The sequence below is a fragment of the Mastacembelus armatus genome, chromosome 18, assembly GCF_900324485.2.
Source record: "Mastacembelus armatus chromosome 18, fMasArm1.2, whole genome shotgun sequence".
In the NCBI taxonomy this organism is placed as follows: domain Eukaryota; kingdom Metazoa; phylum Chordata; class Actinopteri; order Synbranchiformes; family Mastacembelidae; genus Mastacembelus; species Mastacembelus armatus.
In genome coordinates, this window is record NC_046650.1 from 11038904 (window position 1) to 11066218 (window position 27315).

The 27315-nt window shown below is 42.2% G+C and overlaps 3 protein-coding genes across 5 annotated transcripts; 2 read left to right on the top strand and 1 right to left on the bottom strand.

The window, feature by feature from the left end:
* Positions 1 to 1988: 1988 nt before the first annotated feature.
* mmp14a (matrix metallopeptidase 14a (membrane-inserted)) lies at positions 1989 to 12660 on the bottom strand. Its single transcript, XM_026319826.2, has 10 exons — positions 12203 to 12660; positions 6055 to 6203; positions 5729 to 5851; positions 5201 to 5508; positions 4953 to 5114; positions 4668 to 4807; positions 4375 to 4513; positions 4058 to 4208; positions 3462 to 3577; positions 1989 to 3027 (listed from the first exon to the last, which is right to left on the bottom strand). The coding sequence occupies exons 1-10, from the start codon at positions 12275 to 12277 to the stop codon at positions 2729 to 2731; spliced, it is 1662 nt and encodes a 553-aa protein (XP_026175611.1). The 5' UTR covers positions 12278 to 12660; the 3' UTR covers positions 1989 to 2728.
* lrp10 (low density lipoprotein receptor-related protein 10) lies at positions 6161 to 20875 on the top strand. 3 transcript variants are annotated; one of them, XM_026319814.1, is made up of 10 exons: positions 6161 to 6179; positions 14648 to 14739; positions 14907 to 14939; positions 15280 to 15424; positions 15704 to 15897; positions 16022 to 16626; positions 16748 to 17184; positions 17730 to 17924; positions 18026 to 18155; positions 18976 to 20875. In XM_026319814.1, exons 2-10 carry the CDS (start codon positions 14691 to 14693, stop codon positions 19603 to 19605), a joined length of 2418 nt encoding a protein of 805 aa, XP_026175599.1. In that variant the 5' UTR covers positions 6161 to 6179; positions 14648 to 14690; the 3' UTR covers positions 19606 to 20875. The 3 variants fall into 3 exon arrangements, with proteins under 3 accessions (XP_026175599.1, XP_026175581.1, XP_026175591.1); XM_026319796.1 differs by lacking the exon at positions 6161 to 6179 and adding an exon at positions 13443 to 13484 and having other exon boundaries at positions 14582 to 14739; XM_026319806.1 differs by lacking the exon at positions 6161 to 6179 and adding an exon at positions 13444 to 13484.
* Positions 20876 to 21769: 894 nt separating this feature from the next.
* cirop (ciliated left-right organizer metallopeptidase) lies at positions 21770 to 27203 on the top strand. Its single transcript, XM_026298602.1, has 14 exons — positions 21770 to 22360; positions 22510 to 22603; positions 24184 to 24235; positions 24343 to 24492; positions 24580 to 24762; positions 24939 to 25023; positions 25145 to 25290; positions 25390 to 25573; positions 25732 to 25801; positions 25884 to 25980; positions 26158 to 26265; positions 26357 to 26494; positions 26765 to 26874; positions 26958 to 27203. The coding sequence occupies exons 1-14, from the start codon at positions 21922 to 21924 to the stop codon at positions 27154 to 27156; spliced, it is 2055 nt and encodes a 684-aa protein (XP_026154387.1). The 5' UTR covers positions 21770 to 21921; the 3' UTR covers positions 27157 to 27203.
* The last annotated feature ends 112 nt before the right edge of the window (positions 27204 to 27315 follow it).

Here is a 27315-nt window from a genome sequence, read left to right on the forward strand (position 1 = left end):
GTGGAGCATGCAAAAAGAAAAACAGGACTTCGTACCTTTTTTTTTTTTAAGCAACATGACTGTTTTTAGTGCTGTTTAAATGTCTGTAAACCATTACAGTGAATGTGTTAGGCACTGTATGTATTTACATATTTGTTGATTTGTTGCCTTGTTGCCAAGGTAACAACTAATGGGGATCTAATTAAGCAATAAACAATGAAGCCACTCAGAATATTGAGTGTAGTTTAAGATGGCTGTGTGTGTGCGTGTGTCTGCGCGTGCGTGCATGTGTGTGTGGTGTGGTGCAAATGTGGATTTGCAGATGTTGACCTTGTGACTGATGATGTCATCCTCCCAAGCAAACTGTTTTCCAAACATCTCTCCTGTCCAACAAATGAAGATTTTACTTAAAAAAAAAAAAAAAAAAAAATCAGGAGATTTTTCACTCTTGCTTCATATCCTATTTATCACAGTATTAGTATTAGCTGGTCTGGGACACTACATGTCCAAGCAGCACATGATGAAGGTTGCAACATGTGTTTGGAATAGTTTTAAGGCCTGTCAGAGAGATGTTTGTCTACGCAAGGACAGGCATGTTTCCAGCTTGCCCATGATGTATCTTTAGAGTGAAAGATAAAAACATGAAGGATCGAGCAGCAGTAGTGACAAACTATGATATACTGTGTAAGCATGTAAGATTTTAAATGTTTTAACCTGAATAACTGATACTGTGAAGAATGTCTCATTGTAGAAGTTAAAATTCTTGAGAAGTCCTTCAAAGTAATAAACACCTAAATGTTCTGTAGTGCTCTTGGTTCATACATTTTAGGAAGCCAAAACCAAAATGTCAAAAATGTGGTTGGTTTTAAGGACAGATGTAGATTTAGCAGCGAAGAGCTTATAAAAGCACTGAAATAAATGTATGACAGTTTGTAGAAAATAGTTTAATTACAATTTATCTGCTGAAATACAAAAGTGAAAACAGGCAGGGGAATAAAAGTCTTGTTCCATTTTATTGATATGATCATCATTATAAATATTATTACCATTATCATTGTTATTAACTAAATCCATCACCTTCAGGTTTGATTTGTGTTAAAAAAAACCAAAACAAAACCAAAACAAAAAGAAAGAGCACCGTCTGTGTCAAAGTTCATAAATAGCGTTGCTTGTTTTTCCGTGGCGGCGTCGGGGTAATTTGAGGTGTTTCACACCTACAAGAAACTCCCTTAACTCATGTTTACCCTCGTTCGTGGTCTGATGGATTCACCACTCGCTGCATGTAAACAGGCATCCATTGTCACGTTATGCCTCTGTCCAGCAGGACTCCAAATGACAATGTTCAAAAAAAAAAAAAATCATAACTTTACCAGGAGAACAATAATAACAATAACCATACTTATAACAATAATAATTACAATTGCACCAAATAGTTGGAAACTGTACCGCATACTGTCACAGTTGGACAAGCAGCTCTGTTTGGATTCAACCATAAATTTACAGGAATGTTTGAAAAGTTGACATTTGTGAGACAAAGCATGTTTTTTAAAAAATATTTTCCCGTCTGACTGCTTGAACTGAAAGAGAAGATTTTGACTATTAGTTTCAAGTGGCAGTTTCATACTGCAAATCATCGTTTTTTCTTTGTTTTTATACGTCTTGGCAAGGGGTGCAGCTTGACAGTCGAGGGGAAATTTGAGTTTCCCGGACATATTCCCTTTTGATGAAACATTGATCACAAATCAGAGCTGTGCTTGTTGAACAGGCTGCATCAGGAGATAGAAAAACGGTGCATAAAGGGAATCAGCTCCAGCAGAATAATCCAAGAGAGGCAGGTTATGATTCAAATTTAACGTGGTCATCTTTAGCATTAAGACTTGTTAGCAGGGCTGGGTACTGTTTTAAATTTGATGTTTGTAAATTGTTTTAAAATTTAAAAGGTTAAAAATTGTCCAAACAATCCAAAGAAATTTGTGATTTTAAATATTGAACTTTTTGATCAAAGAATGAGCGCACAACTGGAATCTGAGCTTTAATACCCAGCCCCCCTCAGTGGCAGAAAAAAGATCCAACAAATATAAGAGATACTGCACGACTGAACTTCAAACCTTTAACAAAATAACAGCTTTACCAAGACGACATATCGAAACAAGGAATTTCAGAGTAAAAGTCCCCAAAACAAATCCTAACAGATTTAACGAGAAATGTGTTCCAGAGCGGAAACTCTGAACAGAGATGATGAATTTCTGAGTAAAAAACCCAAAGTGAAAGAGATTTCTAAAGAAAGGGTTTCTGGTGGTAAATCAAATAAATCAGACAGCAGTTCAGCTGGAGTCGTCCAGTTAACGTAGAGAAAGGAAGGAGGGATGTTTTGTTTAATACCTGGGATGTGAGAGCGGAGAGGCGGGAAGGAAGGTGCTGATGTTGATAAGTCTTTGTATATTTTCCTTCTCTATGTGAGACTGTGGGTATGTTCTGAACACAGAACAGTACATGTAAATACTTAACATACAAATACGCATTTTCCTGATATCAGTTTCAAGGGCCTCTTTATTTTTCTCTTTTGTGGCACATACAAACCACCCGAAACTTAACGCTTTGTCCCTCTTTCTATCCCTCCTGTCTTTCCTCCAGCCGAGCCCTCTCCATCCTTCTCTCCTTCACCCTCTCCGTTTCCATCTTTACGTGGCCCTCGCTCTCTCCCCCTCTCTTTCTGTCTGGCAGTCTCTCAGTCACCCGTCGCTCCTGCCTACACCTTGTCCAGGAGGGATCTCTGGCAGTAGAGGAGGCGTCGAGGTGTGCCGTACTTTCTGAAGAACAAAAGTGCTCCCAGAGTGACCACCACCAGCACCAGCAGGAGTAGAGGAATCACCACGGCTGCCGGCCCCGCCTTAAAGATGATCACCTCCTCGTCCCGACCCTTCCTGGGCTCCTCGCCTTCGCAGCCCATCCAGTCAGTGAGCACAGATTTGGGGTAGCCGGACTCCACCTTCATGTACTGGTTGTTGAACTTCCAGTACTTGTTTTCTTTGTAGAAATAAGTGTAAGCTGAGGATTATGGGAAGATGGAGAGATCAGAAGTTCGTTTCTTGAGTTTTTAATCAGATTTGAGTCATTCTCTAGAGCACAATAACAGCTATTTTAGGCTTGAACTGCTCTAAATGTGAACAATAATCTGCTGAGTCTTCTTCAATTGATCGGTTAATCTTCTGCTCTACAGAGTGTCAGAAGATTTTTAATATATGCACTTTAAATCCCAAGTTTCATTTTTGAAAATGCCATTTGTCTGACTGGCATTTAAAAGAAAGACAATCAGTATATTCTCACATTTTACTAAGCTGACAGACATGCACCTGAGTGATTCTAAGACTTAAAGTTGTCAAAGTTCATTCTGTCCATTAACTATACAGTGATTGACTCATACCACAAAGCCTTGGAATAAAGACAGACAGATGATCTGTTTCATTAGGAGGAAAACTTACATCCGTCTTCACTCATGATGGCAGCTTTGATGTTGTCCGGGGCACCTCTCCACATGCTGATGGATTTTGGATAACCGCTGTCCACCGTGCGAGTCTTCTCGTTAAACCGGTAGTATCTGCAATCACAACGGAGGTAAAAATCTATAGTAAGCGAAATAACGGACTAATCAGGGAGGATGGTGCTGTGTTTTGACTTTAAAAGAAATCAAGGCTCTCTTTAGGATCAGGTCCTGGGCTTTAATCACGACCTTTGTTGACAATCATCCCTCCTCTCTCAAAAATGCCTGTAAATACATGAAAAAGTCTGAGCTGCTGCTTGTTAGAAGTGGTTCACTCATCGATTTGCATTTGAATCAGAGGCTGGAAGGACAGCGTGAGTCAGTGAAATGAAATGTACCACCTTCAACAACCTTACAGATAAGCATGGTATTCAACTTATAAACACTTGCAACATTTGGGTAAAATGAAAGATATTCTATATATGCATGAACACAAGGCCAGAAGGCTGCAAATATCTTGGTGGCATAAGAGGAAAAACATCTTTTCTACATGAACAATGTGAACTTCAGTTCAGCGCACTCTGAAGATGGACTCACTTGTTGCCTTTGAAGAAGTACGTCTGTCCTGTTGGTGTGTAGAAAAGAGCAGCATCAAGCTTGTCCTTGGGGAGGCCAGTGCCCAGGTCTTTCAGGCTCTTGGGGGAGTCCTTGTCCATAGTGGACTCACTGAAAACCCAGTACCTGTCACCTAGAGATGGAGGAAAGATAAGAAAGATTGAAAAGAGAAGAAAGATCAGAGGGAGCCAGATTAAAGAGGATCACAAATTGTTAACACATGATTTTCATGGCTTGAGCAGCTGCAATGACGTAATCTTCCCAAATCTGGCTTCACTCTAACATTGGGGGGGATTTACCCTTAAAGAAGATAAATTTCCCATCATCCCTCTCATAGGCAGCATCGATGTTTGAAGGAAGGCCCCTCCAAAAGTGACCAATGGGCATCGGGTAACCTGACAGCACCTTGTTGTTACGCACACGCCAGAACAAGTTGTCCTGCAAACACACACATTAAGAAGATATAGAGAAAATACTTGAACACTCAGACTGGAGGCTGGAGATGGGTAACTGGCTGCAAACCCAGAGCCGGGATCGATCTGCTTATCTTGGGCTCTTACGAAGGGTCTTTTTAAAGTAAGGCGTATCATACCTTAAATACAAACTTTTCCCCTCTGAGGATAGCAATGGTGTCAAAGTTTCCTTCACAGATGTCTGGGCCCTGATCTGGCTTGTCGGGGACGGACGGCTTTGTGGGGCGAGGGGGAGGAGGAGGCACCCCAGACTTGGCTCCTTTGGGAAAAAGTGTTGAGGGAGTAGTGAGAATCTTCTTAAATGACATGTTCATCGTCATGAAGACGAACAACTATGCACTAAAGGAAAACAATTTTGAGCTGGTACAGCGTTAATTTTTACTACTTCTAGAAGAACAACCCACCATAAATTGCCTGGATGCCTCTGCGGTCGTCGTAGGGGAGCTGAAAGTTTTCAGTGTCAAACCACTGGTAGAAGGGGGCCATGATGGCAGAGGGGTCGTTGGAGTGCTCCAGACCCAGAGCATGGCCCAACTCATGGACCGCAACCAGGAAAACATCATTACCTTCAGAGAGAGGAGACAATGAGAGTTTAGTTGGTTTTAGTTTATTCCAAGGTCTGATTTTTGTTGTTGAACCTTATTTCTCGAACCTCCTTGGTCGACGTTCCCGGTGGTCCAGGGCTCAGCGAGGTCAAAGTGCGTGTCTCCTCCGATGCCGTGACCAGGAAAGTAAGCATGAGCCAGGAAGCCACCCTCGCCATCGAATGGTGTGCTGTCACCATGGAAGCCCTCTGCGAAGAAAAGCATGATGTCGGCATACTTGTCGACCTGGCCTCTGATTTGGCTGTAGGGGATCTCTCGGAAGGTGAGCGGGATCACGCTCTCCCACACTTTGAAGGCCTTTCGGATTGCTTCAAAAGTGGCACGCTCCCCAATTTTAGGGGTGTAGTTCTCTATGCTGTTATAAAGAATGAAGAGAGAGAGATTCAGCTGATTGAGGGAGGGTAATATTGGTAGGCGACTTTTCAAAGCTAAAGTTTCACAATAAAAACCCACAGTCTTCAGTCTTGTATTATAGTTTATTTAGGGAAAATGCATTTTATATAAATTAAAGTATGAAACTTTGTCAGTGGGATCAAACTCGTGAATGTGCAGCTGCAGTGTGTGTGTATTCTGACCTGAAGGTCACCTCAGATTTGTCCCACTTCAGTCCTTGCACAGCGTATCTCTTCCTCCTCAGGTTTGTTTTCAACTCTGGGCCAAACTTGTCTGGGACGCCACACCTCGGCCGACTCATTGCCCTGGAAACAGCACAATAAAATTCCCAGTTTTCAGGTATGTGAAATATTTGATTGTTTTAGAGGACACATTTTTTAATGGTAACCTTGATGTCTTAGACTCTCGACATGAAATAGTCAGCAGACTGCTGATTGCTTGCTAATCAACACATTTTGATCTTTACAAGTTACTGAAGTTAAAATCACTGCTGTCAATCAGGACTCACTCTAATGTGTTGGCGTCTATTGAGCCGGTGACAGTCAAACCATAAAACCTTTGCATTGCTACTATCGCTGTTGTGATGGACTTCGGTGAGCGGATGGCCTGGGCTCTGACATCACCTGGCGGCAGGTAGCCATACTTCTGCAGCCAAGCCTGTTAGAGAGAAAGGGAGACAGAGGTTTTGTATGTTTATGTATTAAGACTTTGTTCTTTGGCCGAAAAAATATTTTGCTCTCTTGCTGACAAAGCCGACCACAGATTGCTCCATAACACAGGGTCTCACTAAAGTTAAATGTTAGAACAGAACACATGGACTGACGTGTCAAAAAGCTAATACAATGTCTTCAGTATGTTTTCTAGCTTAAATGTCTTAGTATAAATTATGGATAAATGATCTTACAGAGCCCTTTTTGCTCAATCAACAAAATGCTTCTTAGGCAAACATGCCTTAAATCAACTTAGCAGTCAATCCTTCATGGATAATGGCCAAAATGCAATACTATTACTACTACTACTGCTGCTATTACAACATAATCCAGCTGGATTGGCTAACTCTCCACAGAAGAGATCTGATAATATTTGGCTTTTATTTTAAACCAGGCACTTATTAAGGGTTTGGCATCACATCCTTTCAATTGACCTTTTTCTCTAGAATCACTGTTGACTGAAAAGACGAAAACGTCTTAGTCAACAAAAAAGGAGGGATTGGCCACATGAACTCAGGGGTGTTCGTCTACTTCCCGTCAAGACTCAGAGCTTGTTAGGGCCTGCTTCTCTGAGCTCAGCTGTATGGTACAGATTTCATGGTAAATAACGAAGACAATGGGTATGTGTGTGTGTGTGTGTGTGTGCGCGTGTGCATATGGGAGGGCTTGTGTGCCAGGCTGACTTGCTAACATTCATACCCCCCTCTACAGCAGCCAAAACACACTGAGATAACTCAGCATGTTACGATTATTGTCTTTTCTTCCTGTGGCTGTGACATTATGCTGTTTATGAACTCTTTTTAAGAAAACACACCAAGTCCTCAGATGTCCCCTTGATTTATGTCGAGCTTGTTACGGGAAAATGTGTTGTGGGGTCGTAAGGAGGCATCCGAGAGCCAAATAAAACACACAATCTGAAAACACTGATGTCATTTTAGTCACATTGACCCAGAACCCTGTCTAGACTATTGCAGCCAAAGACAACTGCTGGGTCATAACGCTGGAAAAAGTACCATTTTCAGCAACATTTGAGTTCCTCAGAGCTTGAGTTTATGATCTTCCATGTCTATGTCTACGTCTGTCCTCGTCTCTGTCTGTCCTTATGTCAACCAAAACCACCACTATTTATCTTTACTCAGCCTATTCTTTCCACCGCCTGCTGCTGCTGCTGCTGCTGCTGCTGCTGGTGGTCTGATGATGGACTGAGACACTGGTAAAAAAAATTTAGTGCCACATTTTGGAAATAAGAGAATTAGACAATTAGCCATTGTCTGCCTAACAACACTGTATTTCATACACAAACCAAATGTAAGTGCAATTTTACTACTACTTGGTCATCTGCCAAATGTCAGCATTTTCAATGAGAGCATGTTAACGTGCTGACATTAGCATTCAGCACAAAAACAGCTGTATTCACACACAATGAAGTGATAGACTATTCCTTCAAAGTGTCTGATCTGTCTCTGCCCTAGCTGGGGTTGTTGAATGCATCTTAAAGTGTATTTTTCTAATTATGTATCTGCACACAGAGCGGTAACGCAGATCTTCATCGCCACCACATATTAATTTGGTGGAATTACCCCAGATTCCTTTGTTAGCGTCATCTGAACCTCAGATATCTCTCTTGTTCCACTATTAGTTCTGGATTTCTCTTCAAGCCTTCCTCCAGCAAGTGAAGGGAAAAGCAGGGGGAGGGTTGGAAGTGGAGCAACTGGGCAGGACTACCTGGCCGTACGCTGCCTGTGCACACACGGCTACTGTGGGCAGAGAGGCCCAGAGAACAAGGTTCACTTATGATGACCCGCAGTGGCAAATTATGCCCCCTTTTCTCCAGCTACACACATCCCGCTTCACAGTTTCTTTAGATTTATCTGAATTATTTAAGCATCAAGTCAGTTTAATTTATCCACTGACTCTGTCTGAGTCAACCTGCCTCTAGCACCAACCAAATGTACTTTCTCTGCTCGCTCCTGACTGCTGCTAGTGTGTCCTGTGGCTCCAGTGTGGTGACGTGTCTGCTTCTATAAAAACACTCCCATGAAAAGTCTCCCCCACACCGTAAGACCTCCACTTCTCTCCTCTGGTCCTAAACTACTCCACACACCACCACCACCACCACCACCTCCTCCAGTTAGGACGCCAGGTATCCCAGCATGCACCCCTCCTCCAGCAGCCACCATCAAAGCTTCTATTTATTAAGAGCTGTACATGGCTAGTATTGTCGGCCTCAGGGTAACTATGTGGCTCGCTACACAGCCCTGTGTGGTCAAAGGTCTGGCTGCTGGTTTGGTAAACACACCTCTGGGTCTGCGCACTGTGTGTGTGCAGTGACGCAAGGTTGAAATGTACAATGTACAGACCCTGAGACACAGCCAGCCTGATGTAAATGTGGTTGAGGAGGTTGTTTTGGTGAAGCTGTATATGGTTTCTCTAACCCCAATGTGACCTTAGTGTCCTGCGTCCAGCTCAAACAATCATTTCATGTCAAATCTGAGGTTCCTGAAACAATGTCGAATTAAGACACTATGTTATGTCTGCGCCGCATCACAGGACACATGGGCGGCATCCGTTGTCACAGACTCTTACTCACATTCTCCTGAGACCAACTTATGACTTGTTTTCTGGATGCACTAAAAAAAAATCTGACCACAGGTTCCTAAAACACTTATGAAAAAAATCCCCTGTAGCATTTAAAGATGGCTTAAAAACAAAAGAATGATGACATTTCCAGAGGAAGTGAAACTGTCAGTAAGCATATTATGCAGGTCTATACTTCTGTAATGGTCATTATATTGAAAGAAACTAAATATAAAGCTGTGAGTTGGTGTGCAGAGCTGAGAGGAAGTATATTTCTATTTATTATTTTTAACCTTAGATGCACTTTGCCCTGATGCCTGTGATAACAAACAGTAACAAAGCTGCCAAGTGTCCAAACTAAATAAGTCTTAAACTACCTCTTCACTACCTACACTGTTTTTCTTTTACAGTGAATCTGGCTACTTAGATGATCTGGATACTTTATTTCCTGGAAAGAAAAAAAAGACCTACACTGGTGCAGGAGAGGTAAAGACATTAGATGGAAGAGCAGTGAAAGAAAAACAGAGCGAGGGAGAGAGAAGGGTTAGAAGTGTGGCAGAATTTAAATTTGAAGGACTGAGTCAGTTGTTCCTCTCGCTCTGTGCCAATGGAAAAAACAGAGAATTCGGCTCAGGGATGGCTGAATCTCACATCGCCTTCATTTTTTGGTGTCTCTGACCCAGTTAGTGCTCACACCAGGCACAGTATCTGTCCTGTGTTTGCATTTCTACTGGGTCGCACAGGTCAAATAACAGGATCCCTGGATGGTTGGATTCTTAGTGAAACCTTAAGACACTTTTATATACATTTAATTAAAAATGTTCCTTGCACTATAGGACAATAGGCTCATGCAAATTAATTTTCTAATACTATATCTGAGTATTTACACTTTACTTCAATTGTACTTACAATCCTCAATACAATACTTCGATATATCACTGTTTTAAACTCATTAATGATGCATTAACATGGTTGGGATTACTGTTCTAGTTGGCCAAGTTGTAACAGTAACTACATAACTACAATTATAGTTGTGATAGATTTTGTAAATTCAGTATTAGACTACCTGCCTGGTCCAAAAACAAACATGTCGTGTATGAAGGCCTTTAAACATCTTTATACCTTTATTTGCTCTAATTTGGTCTCTAGAATCACAAATCTCGTGGACTAAGATGGACCATTTTCTTAGCTACAGAGCCAAGGTGGGCTCCCTTTCTCCCCTGAAGTGCATCGGTTTCTCGTTAAGGCCGAACCAGCTGATTGTTTTCACGTCTCTTAAGTGGCAGCCACTGCCTGTCTGGACAACGTGCACCAGATCTTGAACAAGATGTTTCTTTGATGCTGCATCAACAGTGATTCTAGTCCAGATACAGGGAACTGATCCCAGATGTGTTTTGATCAGATCTGAGCGCCTCCGCCGGGCTCACGAGACATGTGTCTCCAGATGGCAACGGGAAATCTCCAGAATTTTTTCAGCCAGATATGGAGAGCTCTTGTTTCAGACCCAGTTGTTTTCACTGCTGCCCACTTCCTTTCCTCACAAGATCTAACTAAGCATTTTATTAAAGTAGAGAACGGTTAGAAAATGCAGGAAAAAGGTGAATAGAAAACAGATGCTGGAGATTGGTTTCAGAGAAAAGTTATGTTTTTAGTGGTAGAGCTTCTCTTTTCCCTCAGCTTGGATTAAATAGGCTTAGTCTGTCAAAGTGAAAGTGCTGATAAACCACAAAATTCCTCCAGCTTCAGTTTCTCTGGGTTCTGTTTCCTTGATCCTCCCAAACCCGTCATCCATTTTAATTAAACATTTATTATTTATTAGTTATTCTGTCTTCGTTCAGTTTTGTGTATTTCCTCCACACATAGACAAGTCTGTCTTTTAATCACAGGGTTCAGATAGAGCTCTCAGGTGATGTCACCCTGAGCCCATAATTAAAGCTTATCCTCTTTCTGCATCAGGACGGACAGTTAGGCCTAATGCATCACAGCACCACCTCACTGTGGGGGAACCTGTGTACACAGTCTGCAGACCAGACATCAGCTGCCTGACTTTTGTGTCTCAGATTAAATCTTGCTGCTTTCATTTAAGCTCTGGACTGATGTGTCTCTGTGGCGATGTTAGAAATGGAACCCCACAGCTGCTGCAGTAAAAACTTGTGTTTTCTCACTTTGTTTACAGACATTCATCACTGCGTTGGTGTGTTCACCACAGGAGGCCGGCTGCTCACGGCCCCTTATAAACTGTCTGACTCTTGGACTTATCCACCACGTCTGGTTTGACTCACATACCAGCGACTTGTGGTCAGTGACTAAAGTCCTCCTTCGGTCTTTCATGCATCCTGTGTCCTCTCAGAACCACAGAACTTATATGTAGGTGCTTTTTTATTGTTCCCCCCACTATGAATCAATTTCCTGTGATATCTATTGCTGTTATTGTTGTTTTAAGAAAATCCCTTGTATCTACACTACCTCACAGTAAGACTCAATGTGAGTGTCTTTATCCTGGTCCTTTTGTCTGCTGCTTGTTATTGATGGTATCTAGAAGGTGAAGTAGATGTTTTTCAGACTGGAGGTGCCCACTGTGCTCATACCCAATCATTTAGGAAACTGCACTGGACCTGATGACAAAATGTGTTTAGATGAGAGTTAAACTACACCTTAGTGTCTAGAGTCCTGGGGTTTCACAGCCAGACGCCTGGAGGCCTATGCTCTGTGTCAGAGCGCCACATGTCCGGCTTGTTGTGAATGCAGACCAGTTTCCCGGCCTGCTATCAGTGCAGTCTACACAGGCAGATGAAAACCATTAACCCCCTCCCCCGTACCACTACCACCCCCTTTTTTTGTCAGAACAAAGCAGCTCAGCAGCGGTTTCTAAAACTGAGCACTTCCCCTGCAGGGATGGACCTCATCTCTCCCCTCACAAGACACAAAAGTTTATAGAGTCATGACATTTTTTTTCCTCCGGATGAAGTTTTAGCTTTTTTTTTTTTTTTTTTTTGTATAATTTCCACTCAGAGCAAAACAAAGATCAGGAGTGTTTGAAGAAGGGAGAATAGTAAAAATAATAGTTGCAAAACTAGAGAAAACCTATTAAAAAGAAGAAGATCAGTAAAACTACAAACAACATAGTAAATTTAGATTATTGTAGAATGTAGCAAAAGCATTAAAGCTTCTACTACTATTTACAGTGTGTATATACCCATCAATAAAACTTTTTCCACGGAGAAAGATAATGAGAGACACGATTTGAGAAAGTAGAGAATATAAAATACACACTATATGTGTCTACACATTATAACCTGTGTGATACATTTTATATTCACAGAAAGTCATGTATATACTATTGTGAGTGATTTTTCCACTTCCACTTACCTCGGCTTTCAGTACATTTGCAGTGACGGGGGTGAAACCAAAGCAGCAGGCCAGGGTGAGGAGCTGGGGCAGCATTCTGGGATCTGCAAACTACCTCCCCCCGAAAAAAAGCACAAATTTAAGAAACTACACGAGTCCTGCCGTCCTGACAGCAAAACGACGAAGGGAATAAAAATCAAAACAAAGTCGAGCGACGCTGCTCCGTTACGCTTTTAAAACGTGGCAGAAAACGTCCTATCCGCATGGACACCTTGAACGCAACAGGCACAAAAACGACTCCTGGAGAGTCAGAGATGAGTAAAAACCGAGCAAAAGGCTAAATTCATCAGGTGAAACTTTAACAACTAACTAAAGCGTCTTAGGTTGGCTTCCTTTCCCTTTGGTAGGACTGTCTGTAGACAGTGTGGACGTGGTTAGAGAGAGTCGGATGGATTTTCCTCTGGGTCCTCCTACAGATGTGCACAAGTCATTTTTCTTTTCAAGGCAGAGTGACGACAGCTGATGATGTATACCAGTGTATACCAGGGTATATAGTACTGAGGTCTAATACTTAGGGTAAATAAAAGTAGCCATACCACAGTAAAGTAATATATTATATATAAAAGCCGCGCATACTCATTTTTTTTATTTAGGTAAAGGTTCAGGAGCATTGGCAGCAAACTGTCAAGTATAAAAGGTAAAATGGTGCAAAAAGAGCTGTATTTATTATTTATATATAATTAGGACATATGTGGCCTAGTATTTATTCAAATATGCGCTTATTTATTCCAACAGTGCTTTTATTTGTCCTAAAACATATCTGATTGGCTCTTTAATTGAAGAATATATTATCTATCTTTTATCTCGTTGTTTAAATTTAATGTAGAAGAATAAACACTTAAAAATAGCAAACTGAAATGCTGTATTTAAAACAACTAGCACAGTACTCGCATGAATGTAGATTGCTTTTGTTAGTGTTGCGTTAAATGTGGATCCCTACAACCTTTTTGTGAATTAAAACTGATGTCAGACACTGACACCTTGTGTTAAGACATAAACATTTGACTTTTTAGACTCGTTTTAGACATTAGATATAAATATCTGAATCACGGTGTTTAAAATAGATGTCGAATAAAGCAGGAAACATTAGAGACGACCGAGAGACCGATTTAAAAAAAGAGTAATTTAGGTTTTATGAATGAGGGAAAATCAATTTTTCGCAACAGACCACGCCCCTCTCGTCATGAGCTGGAACATGCGGAAGTAGCTCAGGACTTGTCAACAAGAGCGGCCGACTGACATGGTAACGTACTCAGCTCTTACTCTGTTAATCTTGTTAATATGGTTTTGTTTTGTTTTTTACTGTCTCTGACCTACATGTTGTGGTTTGTCTGAGCACTACAATCCTCCGTGTCATGGCAGGAAACCTTTGTTTGTGTTGTTGGGGCCTGGAAAAGCGAATAAACGGAGAGGGAGATGGGGGTGTTAGCAGTTAGCTCAGCGGGAAGCTAACTTAGCTAGCTGTTTGTTAAAGCTCCTGTGACTAAAATAAACAACAACAAAAACAAAATTATCTGTTGTTTGACCTAAACTCGATACGCTAATGTTTGTACTTTACTGGGGACCAGAGGGAGACTTTGAAACTGTTTGGATGTGGTGTCAGAAATGCTAAGTTAGCGACCCCGGCGTCGTTAAGATTATAGGAAGGAAATCGCTGCGTGTGCGTGTGCGTGTGCGTGTGTGGACCTTTTGTTGTGATCAAAATAATCTCAAGAGGCTCTCAAGGGTATCCATATATTGTTTTATGTCCGGGTATATAACAATACTCAGTGAGTAGAATAATACGGGTCTAACTACTGCAGTACTGTCGGTGTTTTGTTTTGGGCTATGTCTTTCTCATCAATTTAATAATAATAATAATGTGTGTGATCATTTTAAAGTGGAAACAGATTGATGAAACTGCCTGTTGTGTTTTACTGTGTGGTGGGGGATTGCAGGACAAAAATATTGTCATTTTTCTGGTTTCCTGTTGTAATAGATCAATAATTGGGCAATTGTCATTGATTTGTCGGTTATGTTTGCTGTTTTTACTAGTTCAGGTTTGAAATGTCAGAAAATCTAAAAATATTCATCATAATTCTCACACACTTAGACTTTTTCATCATTTTCCTTGGAACTATTCTTAAGATGATGATTAGTTTCCAGTCTACTAATCATTATAGCCTTAATCATGACTCTCCAATTATTGATGATTCACAGGGCCTGTGTTAGCCGGCTGTTTTAATGGTTGTCTTAGTGGTGGTGTGATAAAGTTTCAGAAACTGAAAGCATGTCTGTTCTTGTGCCTTATAACAGAATCGAACATGCTTCTCATTCACTGTATCTTCTTTCACTCTCCAGGTGACGTCTTCCTGAACTACACCTCCCACAATGGCGCTTCTTTGACATTGTTTTTTTTCTTTTCAGTTTTTTATAATTTCCAGTGTTGTAGAGGAGAAGCATTACCACAATGTCAGTCACTTACAATCTCTGTGCCCTCCTGGTTTTCACCGTAACAGGTAAGTGAAGAAATAATCCTCAGTGTTTTTGACTCTGTTTTTGACTTTACATGTTTGTCAAGCAAAGGTCATATTTGCATTTTTCCTGTCATACAGTGTTTATGATCTCTGTCGGCCATAGTGATTAAATACCTGCCTTGTTTTGTTTTTGCTTATTTCATCTGCAGCATGCAGCCGTTTTGAGCTCGCCCTCTGCTCTGGTAAGGACACAAACTAGTCAACACAAACACAACACAAACTTTGTCTCATGTTGTGTCTGTGGATGGAAAGCAGTGTTTCTGGTGACAGCAGATGTGAGCTTAGGAAGATGATATACACAGTACATTCACATGCTTCACTTTTATTGTTTTCCCCACTTCCTCAAACACCAAATTTTGGCTATAGTGTGATTATGTTAAACTAAACTGGTTTTAATGAAATTAAGCTTCAAGCCTAATCATTTTTTTTCAACATATTTTTTTTCACAGGTTTTACTTCATAGAGTGAAGATTAAAGTTTGTGTTTGTGTCTAAACTTCTTTTCTGTTTTGCTGTTCCTCAGCTCGCTGTGGGCATTCCCTTCAAGTCTTAGATAGCAAAGTGGGTGAGATCAGGAGTTCAGCTTACCACAGCTGGTCCTACCGATTTGGCTCTACCTACGACTGCTGGATCATCAAGGGTTTGGAAGGGGAACCTATTGTTCTCAGGTACAGGCACTTTTTAAAGTATGCTGTGTATCTGGTACATCAGAGTTCATAGTAGTTAGTTAATTTGCTACTAATTATTTGCTGCATGTCAGATTACCTTTGGGGATCAATGTGTTGTTGGCCAGTTGTGTGTTGCATTGATTGTACAGTCATGGTACAAGCAAGATTAAACTGTGCTATTGAGATGTATTTTCTGTAAAATGGAGTGAAATTGTTTGTAGATAAAAGAATAGCTAATGCAGCAAATTAATCTAATTTGTATTTAAAATTATTTCTCAGCTTTTCCCAGTTTTCGGCACGGTGTAGGAAAGAATGGGTGTCTATAAAATCATCAGCGGGTGGTGAGCCAGTTGTCCTCTGTGGTTCCAAGTTGCCACAGCCTCTGGAGTTCCCAGGAGGAAACATTACAGTGATGCACCATTTCCTCCCACATCTGTTCCCTGTTTCATCATTTTTGCTGAGCTATGCCAGAGGTATAGCAGTGTGGTGTCTTCTGTTTAGAATGTTTGTAAAGTGAACTGTAAGCAAACAAATGTTTGAAGTTTTTATTGTCAAAGAAAATTATTTATTTTCCCACTCCTGTTTGTTCTCCTCCAGACTCCGGGGAATGCCCAGTCACCTCCTTCGAATGCCTGGGAGGCCGGTGCCTTCCGCTCTCCTGGCGCTGTAATGGCCAGGTAGAATGTCTCGGGGAAGGTCCTGGCCTCGGCACAGATGAACAGGACTGTGACGCAGATGAAACCCCAGAACCTCCCAAGTCTGGCATCACCCAGGCAGTAGACACCAAACGGGAGACATATACAGAAAGTAACCATAACAGGGACTCAGAGAGACCTAAGGCCGTAGATAAAAGTCAGAACTCAGACAGGTCAGCTGAGCCGGGCACAGAGTCTGATCTGTGGGACCTGTTGAAGGGCAGGGTAGACGAGGAGGCCCAGGTGGATCAAGAGCAGCCTCAGACTCATAAGGAGCTCGCTGTGACACCCACCCCCATTGAGTGGCCCTGTGGAGGGCTCCTTCAGACCTTTTATGGGACCTTCTCCCCTCCAGCCATCCGGGGTCCTGCACTGTACTGTGTCTGGACTCTGGACCCTCAGGACTCCAGGCCACTAAGACTGGACCTGCAGCAGCTGTTACTGGGGCCTGGGGATAAACTCACCATTTACAACAGAGAGCAAGGCAAAGGAGATGTTCTCAAAATTGTGAGTTTATTTACCAAGAAAATGTGTTCAGACACACAAGAGTCAACATAATCTCTCTTTAAAAACAGAATTAGAAATAAACCTTTGATGACATGATGTTCCCTTCCTGCGTTTTTGACAGATAACCAGCACTTCCAACTACAAATTAGTCCAAGTCGAATCTCATACTGGTGTGCTGTCATTGACGTATGAGACTTTTCCTGGTTCAGAGGGCAGCGGCTTCAACGCCACGTTCCATGTCGGCAGCTACTGCCCTCCGTGGGAAGGTCGTTGTGGCGGAGCAGCAGGAGGATGCTTTACCCAGGAGCAACGATGCGATGGCAAATGGGACTGTCCTGAGACCGGGAAGGACGAGGAGGGATGCAGGGGTTGCAGCCCGAACCAGTTTGCCTGCGGAACTGCAGGACAGAGGGCGGTGGCATCCAGCCGCTTTGCCGGCAGGCCGGTGTGTTACCCAGCAACAGAGAGATGCAACTACCAGCTGTACTGTGCTGATGGCAGCGACGAGAGGGACTGCACCGTGTGCCAGCCAGGGACCTTTCACTGCGACAGTGACAGGTCAGTGTGATATGTTGCTTTACAGTTGCATTAGGCATGAGCTAAAACTGAAGAGTAAAGCATTTTTAAAACTTTTTCTAGATGTTCTACATAAAATAATCCCATGAGGTTTCATGGTTGAATTTGCTTAACTTTGAGTATTCTTTTGTTTTGAAGCAACTTGAGGGCATCTGCAGGGTTTCTCCTCTGTGCTCATTTAAATGTTGGCTTTGTCAAGTTTCTCATCAAGCTCCATTTCACTTCAAGCTGTTGTTTCATTTTTCTGTAGATTGTTTTGTCAAATGTCTTCGTTTAGGGCTATGTGCATTTGGTTTCAGTTTAAGTGTTAAAGATCTGGGTGTGCTGGAATGTATGACATGCACCCATGTTCAGTTTGTTGTTGCACTGATCATGAAGTCATTTAGAAACATGAGCAGGATAAAAGAGTTTGGTGGCCTGTTTGAGTTACTGAGGCATGAGGAAGTATTTTAATGTGAAAGTGAATCAGTCACTCCTAATATCCCTTTGTACTCTAACACACAAATGGCCCATTGTCCCATCTGCAGGTGTGTGTTTGAGAGCTGGCGCTGTGACGGCCAGGTGGACTGTAAGGATGGTACCGATGAGCTCAACTGCACCGTAATCCTGCCCCGCAAGGTCATCACCGCGGCAACCGTGGGCAGCCTGGTCTGTGGACTCTTGCTGGTCATCGCCATGGGCTGCACCTGTAAACTGTACTCACTCAGGACCAGGGAGTACAGGTAAGTGTTGTTATTTAATTCTGACACCTTTTCCCAAACGCACAGCAACCTCCTACAACAAAGCTGTTGTGAACGTCCCATGTGCGTCTGTTTCCGTGCAGCATGTTTGCTCCAATCAGCCGTCAGGAAGCAGAGCTGATCCAGCAGCAGGCTCCTCCATCCTACGGTCAGCTGATTGCCCAGGGCATCATTCCCCCAGTGGAGGACTTCCCTACAGAAAACCCCAATGAGGTGACAGAGAGGAACAACGCTGTTTTAGTAGAATTGTTTATTAGTATTTATTATATAATTATTAGTACACATCACAAGTTTCTAAGCTTTGATTGCCTCATGCTGTTAAATCTGATCAGCACCATATTTGCCTGAAATCAGGGTGGTATTATTTCCAGAAATGTGTGTTTGTTTTTTAGCCTTAATGTTTCCTCACATGTCAAAAGTGAGTCTTTTAGGAAGTCCAGTTTTATGCCAGAACTCACACCATTAAACTACTTTAAATCCCCTTGAGCCTCAAAGCACCGTAACAAATGCTCCAGTGTTTTAAAGCAACAAGTGAAAATATTGAAAACTCCAAGTCCCTTAGAAACACAAAGTGGGAAACACTGACAATAATTGAATTCATGTGACAAGAGGCCTCAGCGCAAACTTGTTCGTTCTTGTCTTTCTTCAGCCACACTGTAATCTATTGCAGCCCCAGAGTCGTCATGTGCTTCACTTTAGCAGCCGTATTAATCCCCAGAGGGCTGTGGGCTGAAGCAGGACGGGGGTTAGGACAGCTACTGTGCTGTTACTGTGCAGGTTCACACCGAGGTTCTTTATTATTAGCTGGTGAGAACGGCTGAGGTGATGGAGGCAGAGGGATTAAATGTATCAAACAAAGGGTGCTCTGTCTGGAGGGATTTGCTCAAGCATGTTACTCATTCCTTAAACTTGGGCCGATGTCTTGATGATTTTCTGTTATGATTTTAGGAAACTAATGTAGGTTTTTTTTTTTTTTTTAACTGATTTGCTTTTTTCCACTGATTCCATTTCTTTACATCTTTCTCCCTGTCAGACTTCGTCTCTTTCTCTGAGGGGAATTCTCCAGCTCCTCCGTCAGGATGCTGCCAGCTCTCCACATCGCAGACGCAGGCCCCGATTCGTCCGCCGTGCTGTTCGCCGCATGAGGAGATGGGGTCTGATCCCCAGACCCGCCTCCAGGCCAACTCAGGCCTCAAGTTCCAGCCAGCAAGAGTCAGACGCCACCCCTGCTGGTCAGGAACCGGCTCACTCCACTCCCACAAGCTCCTCGTCAGCCGTGGAGGCAGTCAACCAGCCGGTGCCTCAGAAACTTGGCTTGTTAGCTCACTCAGAGCAACAGCAGCCTGAAGCGCCGCCTCCTCTAGTGCCGCTGCCTGTCGCCTCTCCACCTCCCCCTCCATACGCTCCCCCAGCTCCAGCCCCGGCCACTCCCCACACTCCTCCTGTCACCGTCCCCCCGAGCAGCCCCTCTCTGGCCTCCATCTTCCACTCTCTGGGCCTGAGCATCTCCCTCTTCAGAGCCTCACCCTCTTCCTCCTCCACCAACTCCATGCCTCTCTCCACCTCCCCTTCTTTCTCCTCCTCATCTTCAGATGATGAGGTGCTTCTTATCCCCCTGTCCGAAGACACCACCTCAGAAGATGATGTGCCCATGCTCACCTGAACAACTTCCTCACCTACCCAGTGCCCTCCCCCCTTCCCTGTCCTATACTCACTAATTAACTAAACCCAGTCTTTCCACGTTTGTTTGAACTAAAGCACATGAGTGGCTCTTGGCGAGACCCGGCCTCTCTGTGCAAGTCTGGTGCCTTTTGAAAATGTTTTCTGTTGGATTTGTTGACTCATTGAATCCAGTGTTTGACCTTTTTTCCTTTTTAAAAAGACCTTCATAAGAAAGTATGAGTTTTAGATGACAAAGATGGCTGATGTGTGGTGGAGAGTAAGTATAGGTGAGTATTGGATGTGTACTTAAACTAATGCTAGGCTGCACACTGAAGGTAAACTTTTGCACAGAAGAATTTTCCCTATCCAGATACTGACACAGGCTACTGTCTGATTGAATCATTGGAATTTTTGATGGAAAAAAAAATGTGTGTCTCACAGCAACTATGTGAATGCATTTGCATTTTAGTCTTACATAGCTAGTGGAGCGTGTTTGTAAATGTGGATACTTCTGCCACTTGCATCCAGTGTCAAGTTATATCACAAATATTATAGGAAAAGGAAAAAAAAATCATCTCCCCTTATTTAAGTGCCTTTTGAGGAGTTTCCTGTAGATGACGCGAGATGATTGCAATCCCGAGATACACGCTGCACACGAAACACAGAGAGGCACGTTTTCCTCACATCACAGCACGCATCGACACATCAGTGACTTTATTATAACAGGAAAAAAAAATTGCATGTCTACTCTGCAAGCTGGCAATAACTTTTTGGGACCCCTGTTTTAGTGCACATTTATTGTGTTTAAGTACACACACACACATTAACCCTTTCCAAGTGAATGTATGTAAACTACAAAAGCAAATGTGTCAAAAGACAATCTCTTTGGTGCCTGATTTTAGGGCGTGTGTGTTGTGCACAGAAACATGAGGCGCCCGAGTGATGAAAGGGGCACCACAACTTGAATCCTCAGCCCCTGAGGGGAATCGATCGCATTCTGTCACATTTTGACACAACAGATTTGTGGTGTGCCATTTGTATTATTGTACATGTAGTGGGGATTTTATTTCAGCGACTTATGTTTTTTTTCTTCCTAAGTTTTTTTCTTTGCTTTGTTGAATGTATGAGAGTGGACGTGAAATAGCCACAAGTTTTAAGTTTTGCCATGTAATGAGGTAAATAAGAGAGAAAGTTATTTTATGATTTTATTAGGGTCAAATTCACTGTATATAAGTAAAAATGTGGCTGAGATTAAAGGATTTGCACTTTTAGGTTTTGTCTGTTGTGTTTGTGTTTTGGGCAACACCTGACACCTCAGTATTGGAGGTGAAGGAAGGTTTGCATTGTGCTTTGTATTCAAAAGTCCCATTGAAATTCACAGCCTGCAGAAAGAGCTCAGCGTCCGGGAAAGGAGGCAGAAGTTCAGACCATGGCTCCTGTGGATGCAGAAAAAAACTGAAGCTCTTTGCTTTACCACAGAACATTGAGACAGCATGGACAGGCTGATGTTTGCCTTCACCCCCAAGGTAATTCTAATAACCAGGTTTAATTGAATTGAATTGAATTGATGGGTTAATGCTACAGAAAAGTGATTGTTGGTGTTGAATTTTGCTTTGATGCAAATGCAGACACGAGGCCTACTCTCTGTTGGAGTAACATCCCACAGACAAGAAGTCAACCTCTGATTGGGCCTGGTAGATGATGGTGGAAATAAACAATGTTTTTTTTCATATATGTTATCATTTGTAAGGAGTGGGCATCCTATGTAGTGAGTTCAGTAATCATCTTAAAGCACTATCATTGGTTCTCAAAAGTTGAGTTGCATTGAGCAATATATGCTTATTTCTTACAAAACGTAATGAGTCATACAGGATTTTTAGAACTTATGGGGTCATGAATTGTCATTTGTATTGTCTGTGAATACGGTTGCAGAATTTTCTCCATAACACTCTAAAATGAATTTATGTATTGGCCTAGAAGTCTCATTAAAATGCACTGAGCTCAATGTGTTTCAGTGTATAATGTGACTCTTTCAGGTCAGTAAATCCACCCACTTCCCAGAACAAATTCATCACCCCGGCGTCCTCGGTATTATAATTAAGTAAAATACATTTATTTGATTTGTTTTGACCTTTCGTTTAAATGGACTTGTATACTTCGAAGTGTCACTCTAATACATGTTAGTTAGATGGGATCCCCAGCACCATGAGACAAACACTGTGAAATCTGCTGTTGTTTAGAGCATTTCCTCAGACAAAATGTGAACCAACTATTCATCATCTTTGCTATGGCCTCAAAATAGATCCCAGCTGTAATTATGGCTTTACCTCCACCCCAGAGACTCTGGGTGGGGATTGTGGTTGTCATGGTGGTGGTGGTGGAGCTCCCTGGAGCCCTGCAGAAGTGCATCTTTGATGAGGTTCAGGCTGAGATGAGAGTAGTCAGAGCTGCACCCATCTACCCCAACGGGCCACCCAGTGAGGCCAGACTCAGAGCCCTGGCCAGGCGAGAGCTCCCACCAACCTCTGGAAAACCACCCGGTCAGCCAGGCTGGAGGGCATCACCTCTGCGCAGCCTCACAGTGAAGCAGAGCAGCAGTCTGGGGAAGATAGCCCCACACACCCCTCCCTCTCCACAGCCAATCAGGATCCAGACGTGGATTCCAAGAGAGAGCGAGAACCTATCAGGTGCTGAGAACGGACGGCTGGAAGCGGCGGTGGAAGAGGCTGTGAGGATTGTGTCATCTTTACTGTCAGGTGAAAAGCAGACCACACACAAAATGGTCTTTTATGTAGTCTTTGGTCTAACATTCTCATAATAGTGATATCAAACTAAAATTGGTCCTTACAGACATAAATAAACACTGGGGGTCTAACATGTGATCATGTATTTTGTCTTTTAATAGTAAACAGGGTCCAGGGACCTTTGCTACTCAGCAGGGACATCAACAAATACTGCAAGTTTGTCTGGAGGAATAGCAGCGCTATTAACTACAACAGGTGTGTATGTGCTTGGTGTGTGTGTGTGTGAGAGAGAGAGAGAGATTATAAATATAGATGTATAGTTCTGACTTATACATACTTTTACAAAAAGAGAGAGCTAAAGAAAGTGTCATATAAAAGGATTCCTATTTCCATAGCTGACCCTAATATAAAAACGCAAGAATAAAACATCACAGAGACTTAATTATCACAGATGGATTTGATCAACCAGATGATTTTTTTGACTAGATTTGACATGAGAAAACTTTTACATTTGATTTGAAAGAAATCTTTACTTTCTGCCTCTTTAATACTATTTGGGAAAACATTCCATAACTTAGCAGCATTATATTTGAATGAATGAGTCGTGAGATTAAACAACAGGTTATTGGAATGAACAATGACTATATTGTGTACTACAGAAATGGTTAAATAGTTCAACATCATATAAATGCTTTGAAACTGTTTTCTTAAAAATACTACAGATAAGATTCAAAGATATATATAGTCTACTATATTTTGTATATCTAACCAGCCTGCTAAGGTGTTTTCTTCCATCAAACTTTATATTTTGTCTGTATTTTGTTCTGCATGCTTTTAACAAGACCATGATATCAAACATTGCAAGCATAATCAAAGCATGGATGGATAAATGCTGAATATAACATTTTCTTTTCCTTAAAACTCATATATGAACATTGTCTGTACATAAATTGAAGTTTACTATTGACCTTTGTGATAACAGAATTTCCCATGGTAATGCCAGACATGTCTTGGTCAAACATGGTGCCTAAATATTTAGCATGTTCTTTTGCCAAAATTGAGACATCATCGCATATAATATTTAGTTTACTACATTTCTGAAGTCTTGAGTTTTTTTTAACCAAATCAGATGCTTTCTGTTTTGCCAAGGTGTAGAGGTCATTTGTTTTCCTCTAACCAAATGCTAATAGACTTTAATTCCCTATTACGTTTTTCTTCCATGGCTTTTAGACTTTTTCCACTCAGAAGGAGGGTGGAGTCATCAGCATAAATCACATGTGACTAAGTGTACCATATCATTTGCATAGATGGTGAAAAGTAAAGGGCCTAAAATTCAACCTTGTGGTATGCCACATGTGACATTACCAAACGCTGACAATTTACCATTTACCTCCACAAACTGTTCTCTGTCTGACAGATAAGAATCAAACCACTGGAGGCGCCACTTTCTAAGCTAATTACTTTTAATTTTAAAAGTAAGATTTTGTGATTTACACTGTCAACCGTCTTTTGGAAAACGCTCAGATCAATGTCAGTATACAGGCCGCCATCCATGTTGAATCTTATCTTATCAGACAGAAAGGTCAGTGTGGTGACGGTTGAAAAAGATGGCCTAAAACCTTTTAAATCTACGCTTTAAAATGTTGGATACCACTGGCAAAACAGAAACAGGTCTGTAATTTTACTTCATGATTTCGATCACCTTTTTTTAAAAAGAGGTAACACCCTTGCAGTTTTCAAGTCAATTGGGATAGATGTTGTTTTGGTTGACAAATTTAAAATATATGAAAGTGGTGATAAAATAAGTTACAATTTAAACAATTTCCTTCCTTCAGGTGCGGTAGAGCCCACAACAACTACAGATCTGAGACCTGTCTGGGTGTGACTGTAAGTATTGCCTTTAATACAAAAACAAACAGAGCATGAATCTGTACCTGCTGCTTCTGTTAATAACACAGATAGATTCAAATGTTTGCCATTGATGTTTCTGTCAGATCCCAGATGATCACCTGGCTGGATGCGACATTTACCCAGAGGCTGATTCACCTCGCAAGACTGTCCTCAGACCTGACGGTGGCGGACTCCCTCACACCGACTTCCTGCTTTATCTCCACGTACAGTCCACCGACAAGTGTCGAGCAGAGGTGGCGCCTCGCTGAAAGCACTGATATTAAAACGTGTCCTAAAGTGTTGTTTATTAATCACAGTTCATTTAAATATTTGCTTATCAAAAAGTGTTAAAGCTTGTACTCTCTCCTGTTCTGGCTGACCTCCCCCTGTGCACCCAGCCTACAGTGGCGGCCTACGCTGTCCACTGCCAGACAGACAGCCATGGGCGACCTGTGGCTGGAGTGGTGGTCATCTGCAGACACAGACTGGCAGAAGAAACATACACCCACCAGGCTACAGCACAGGTACGATTTCTTACATTAATGACGACACTTCAGATTGTATTGAGTTTTGTAAAATGTCTGTTTTAAATGAATGAAAATGAATAAGGAAGGTATAAGGTATTAAATGATGGTAGTGTCTGAATAAGGGAAGAGTTTAAGCCCAGGAAGAGAAACATGTATGATGATCTGTTTTCCAGGCTGTGATTCATGAGCTGTTTCATGCACTTGGTTTCTCTAAGGATCTCTTCCACACCTGGAGAGACTGTTCCTCTTCTTCTCAAGGTTTTTTTTTTTTTAAACACAATCCCTAATGAGTGAATTAAACCTGATAACTTAATGAAGTTCTGGGTGCAGTGGTCAGAAACTCTCCTTCCTTTGTGTTTTTCCGTGAGTTGTCCTGCAGTCGGTGTTGGCTGTGCAGCTCGGGGGGAAGTGATTCACCCTGATGGATGGGGCCAGATGAGGATCTACACCCAGTCTGTCATCTCTGCCCTGCAGAAACACCTGGCATCCACTGACCCAGAGCTGGGAGGGCCACTGGAGAACCTGGTACTGAGCAGCTCAGATCCAACAAACCCTCAAGGACTTAATAATGAATTAAACAAAACTCTCCTTACCTGCTTCGAGCTTTTTTCCATATTCCTTCAGGATGTGCTTCCAGGTGGAGTGTCCTCTCACTGGGAGTCCCGGGTCTTGCAGGGCTCCATCATGGCGGCGGCACTGGAGGATTTCACCACAGTCAGGATCGACCCCGTCACCTTAGCTGCGTTACAAGACACAGGGTGGTACACTGTCAACCTGAGCCAGGCACAGAGTCTGGTGTGGGGAGATGGTAAGGGGAAATGAAAAGTGTGTGTATATGAAGCAGAACAAAATCTCCCTCATTACAGAAAGGCAGACATATAGCACTTATAGTTTAAAATCATTAAAACAGCCTCACTCCAATTTGCAGAAACAATATTGTTTAATGACAAATGTATGTTTTCTCAGGTGAGGGAGCCATGTTTGGTTCACTCTCAACCTGCCAAGACAGCTCCTCGTCCTTTTTCTGCACTGGCAGGTAGAACTCAAGGTGTAAAAAGGAATCTGGGTCACTTTTTTGCTTTTTCAGCACTAATGTCTGCTTTATTTTTGTTTCTCAGTGCACTTGGGTGTCACTTTCGTCACCTCCACAAGGGGGAGTGCCAGACTGATCCGTACCTGGAGGGATGTCAAGTGTACAAACCTCTGAAAAACAGAGTAAGTCATATTTCACCTCTTTTGCTTTTCACAAAAATCATCCTGACACTTGTATTTGCTTCTTTGCAGAGCCAGAAGTTTTTTTTCTTTGATTTTCTGTATTTCATTGTCATCGGTGCCTGTTTTCTGCTGTTTCACCACCACGTGGTTGCTCTTTTGCCTCTTGTTGTTTTTCAGAGTGAATGCTGGAAAAGGGAAAATAGCAGGGGGTCAGCTGGACAGGCCAGGACTGGGGAGGTGTTTGGTTTTGATAGTCGCTGCTTCTTCACAAACCTGACCAGACAGGTGTGTGTGTGTGTTGTACGCTGTACGCTTGTCACCTGACTTTTCTGTTTCATCTGTTTACTTTTGGTTTCTCCACCTGTCTTTCTTTTAGAACCAGAGTCAGTCTGTCCTGCCCAGCAGCTCTGTTGAAGGCCGCTGCTACAGACACAGGTGTACTGGGCCCAACAGGTACCAAATCCAGGTGTCTGGCTGTGATTGGGTGGACTGTCCAGCAGGAGGCACCATGCAGGTAACATTAGGTTAAAAAACATCTGTCTGAGAAGCCCATGAAAAATGTTTTTAAAAAAATTAAACCTGAGTTACTGTTGTGATTGCATTGTTTGTTCAATGTTGTACCAGAAGATGAGGGAAGAAAAAAATAAAACTATTAAAATGTGACTTAACTCCCTGGTAATTATAAAATAATCTGATGTTTGAAGTGCTAAACTAGCAGGTTCCCTCCTCTCATTTTAATTATTTCATAGTACCTTTCTTTTTACTTACTGTTTCTGATTCCCAGATTAAAGGATACCAGGGTGTAGTCTTCTGTCCTGACAGGAGGTTATGTCTGTACCCAGATGTTGCTCCTCCCTCAGGTGATGTCAATATATTTCCTGTTCCTAACACAAGGTTAGTAAGATTTTCAACAAGCACCGTGTTGCTGTAGTAGCCTATAACCAATCCTAATCCTACTTTACTTTTTTCTGATTCAGTGATCACAGTGAGACTGTCACTTCAGGCCAGGACGGGACCCGGTCGCCCCTCAGACCGACCACTGAACTCACCGCAGTCACAGGGCTCAGCTTTGCTGCTGCTGTGTGTGTCCTGGTTGCAGTCATGGCGTCTTACAGGAAATGTCGCTCCTTCAGAGCCAGGATCCACTCTGCTCCAGTGGCTCACAGTGATCCATAATCACTGAATATAAACATTAAAGTACTGGATTAACTGTGATGTCTTGTTTTTTTCCTCAGTTACATGTTTTATTAATTTTTTTCTTGCACCCTTCAACAAAATGAATTCAGACGTGGCGAGACAGCTTTTGGTTAACGTACAGAGAAGATACTTTTCCAT

Bases quoted from the DNA above. Each gene is read 5' to 3' on its own strand.
- mmp14a (XM_026319826.2), bottom strand. From the start codon at position 12,277: ATGCTGCCCCAGCTCCTCACCCTGGCCTGCTGCTTTGGTTTCACCCCC. The intron at 5,509-5,728 runs GTCAGAATACAC...TCTTTATAACAG, and splicing joins AAATCTGAGGTGACCTTCAG to CATAGAGAACTACACCCCTA. The intron at 4,209-4,374 runs GTAAATCCCCCC...CTCCATCTCTAG, and splicing joins GAAATTTATCTTCTTTAAGG to GTGACAGGTACTGGGTTTTC.
- lrp10 (XM_026319814.1), top strand. From the start codon at position 14,691: ATGTCAGTCACTTACAATCTCTGTGCCCTCCTGGTTTTCACCGTAACA. The intron at 16,627-16,747 runs GTGAGTTTATTT...CGTTTTTGACAG, and splicing joins AAGGAGATGTTCTCAAAATT to ATAACCAGCACTTCCAACTA. The intron at 17,925-18,025 runs GTAAGTGTTGTT...GTTTCCGTGCAG, and splicing joins CTCAGGACCAGGGAGTACAG to CATGTTTGCTCCAATCAGCC.
- cirop (XM_026298602.1), top strand. From the start codon at position 21,922: ATGGCTTTACCTCCACCCCAGAGACTCTGGGTGGGGATTGTGGTTGTC. The intron at 25,981-26,157 runs GTAAGTCATATT...GTTGTTTTTCAG, and splicing joins ACAAACCTCTGAAAAACAGA to AGTGAATGCTGGAAAAGGGA. The intron at 26,875-26,957 runs GTTAGTAAGATT...TTTCTGATTCAG, and splicing joins TTTCCTGTTCCTAACACAAG to TGATCACAGTGAGACTGTCA.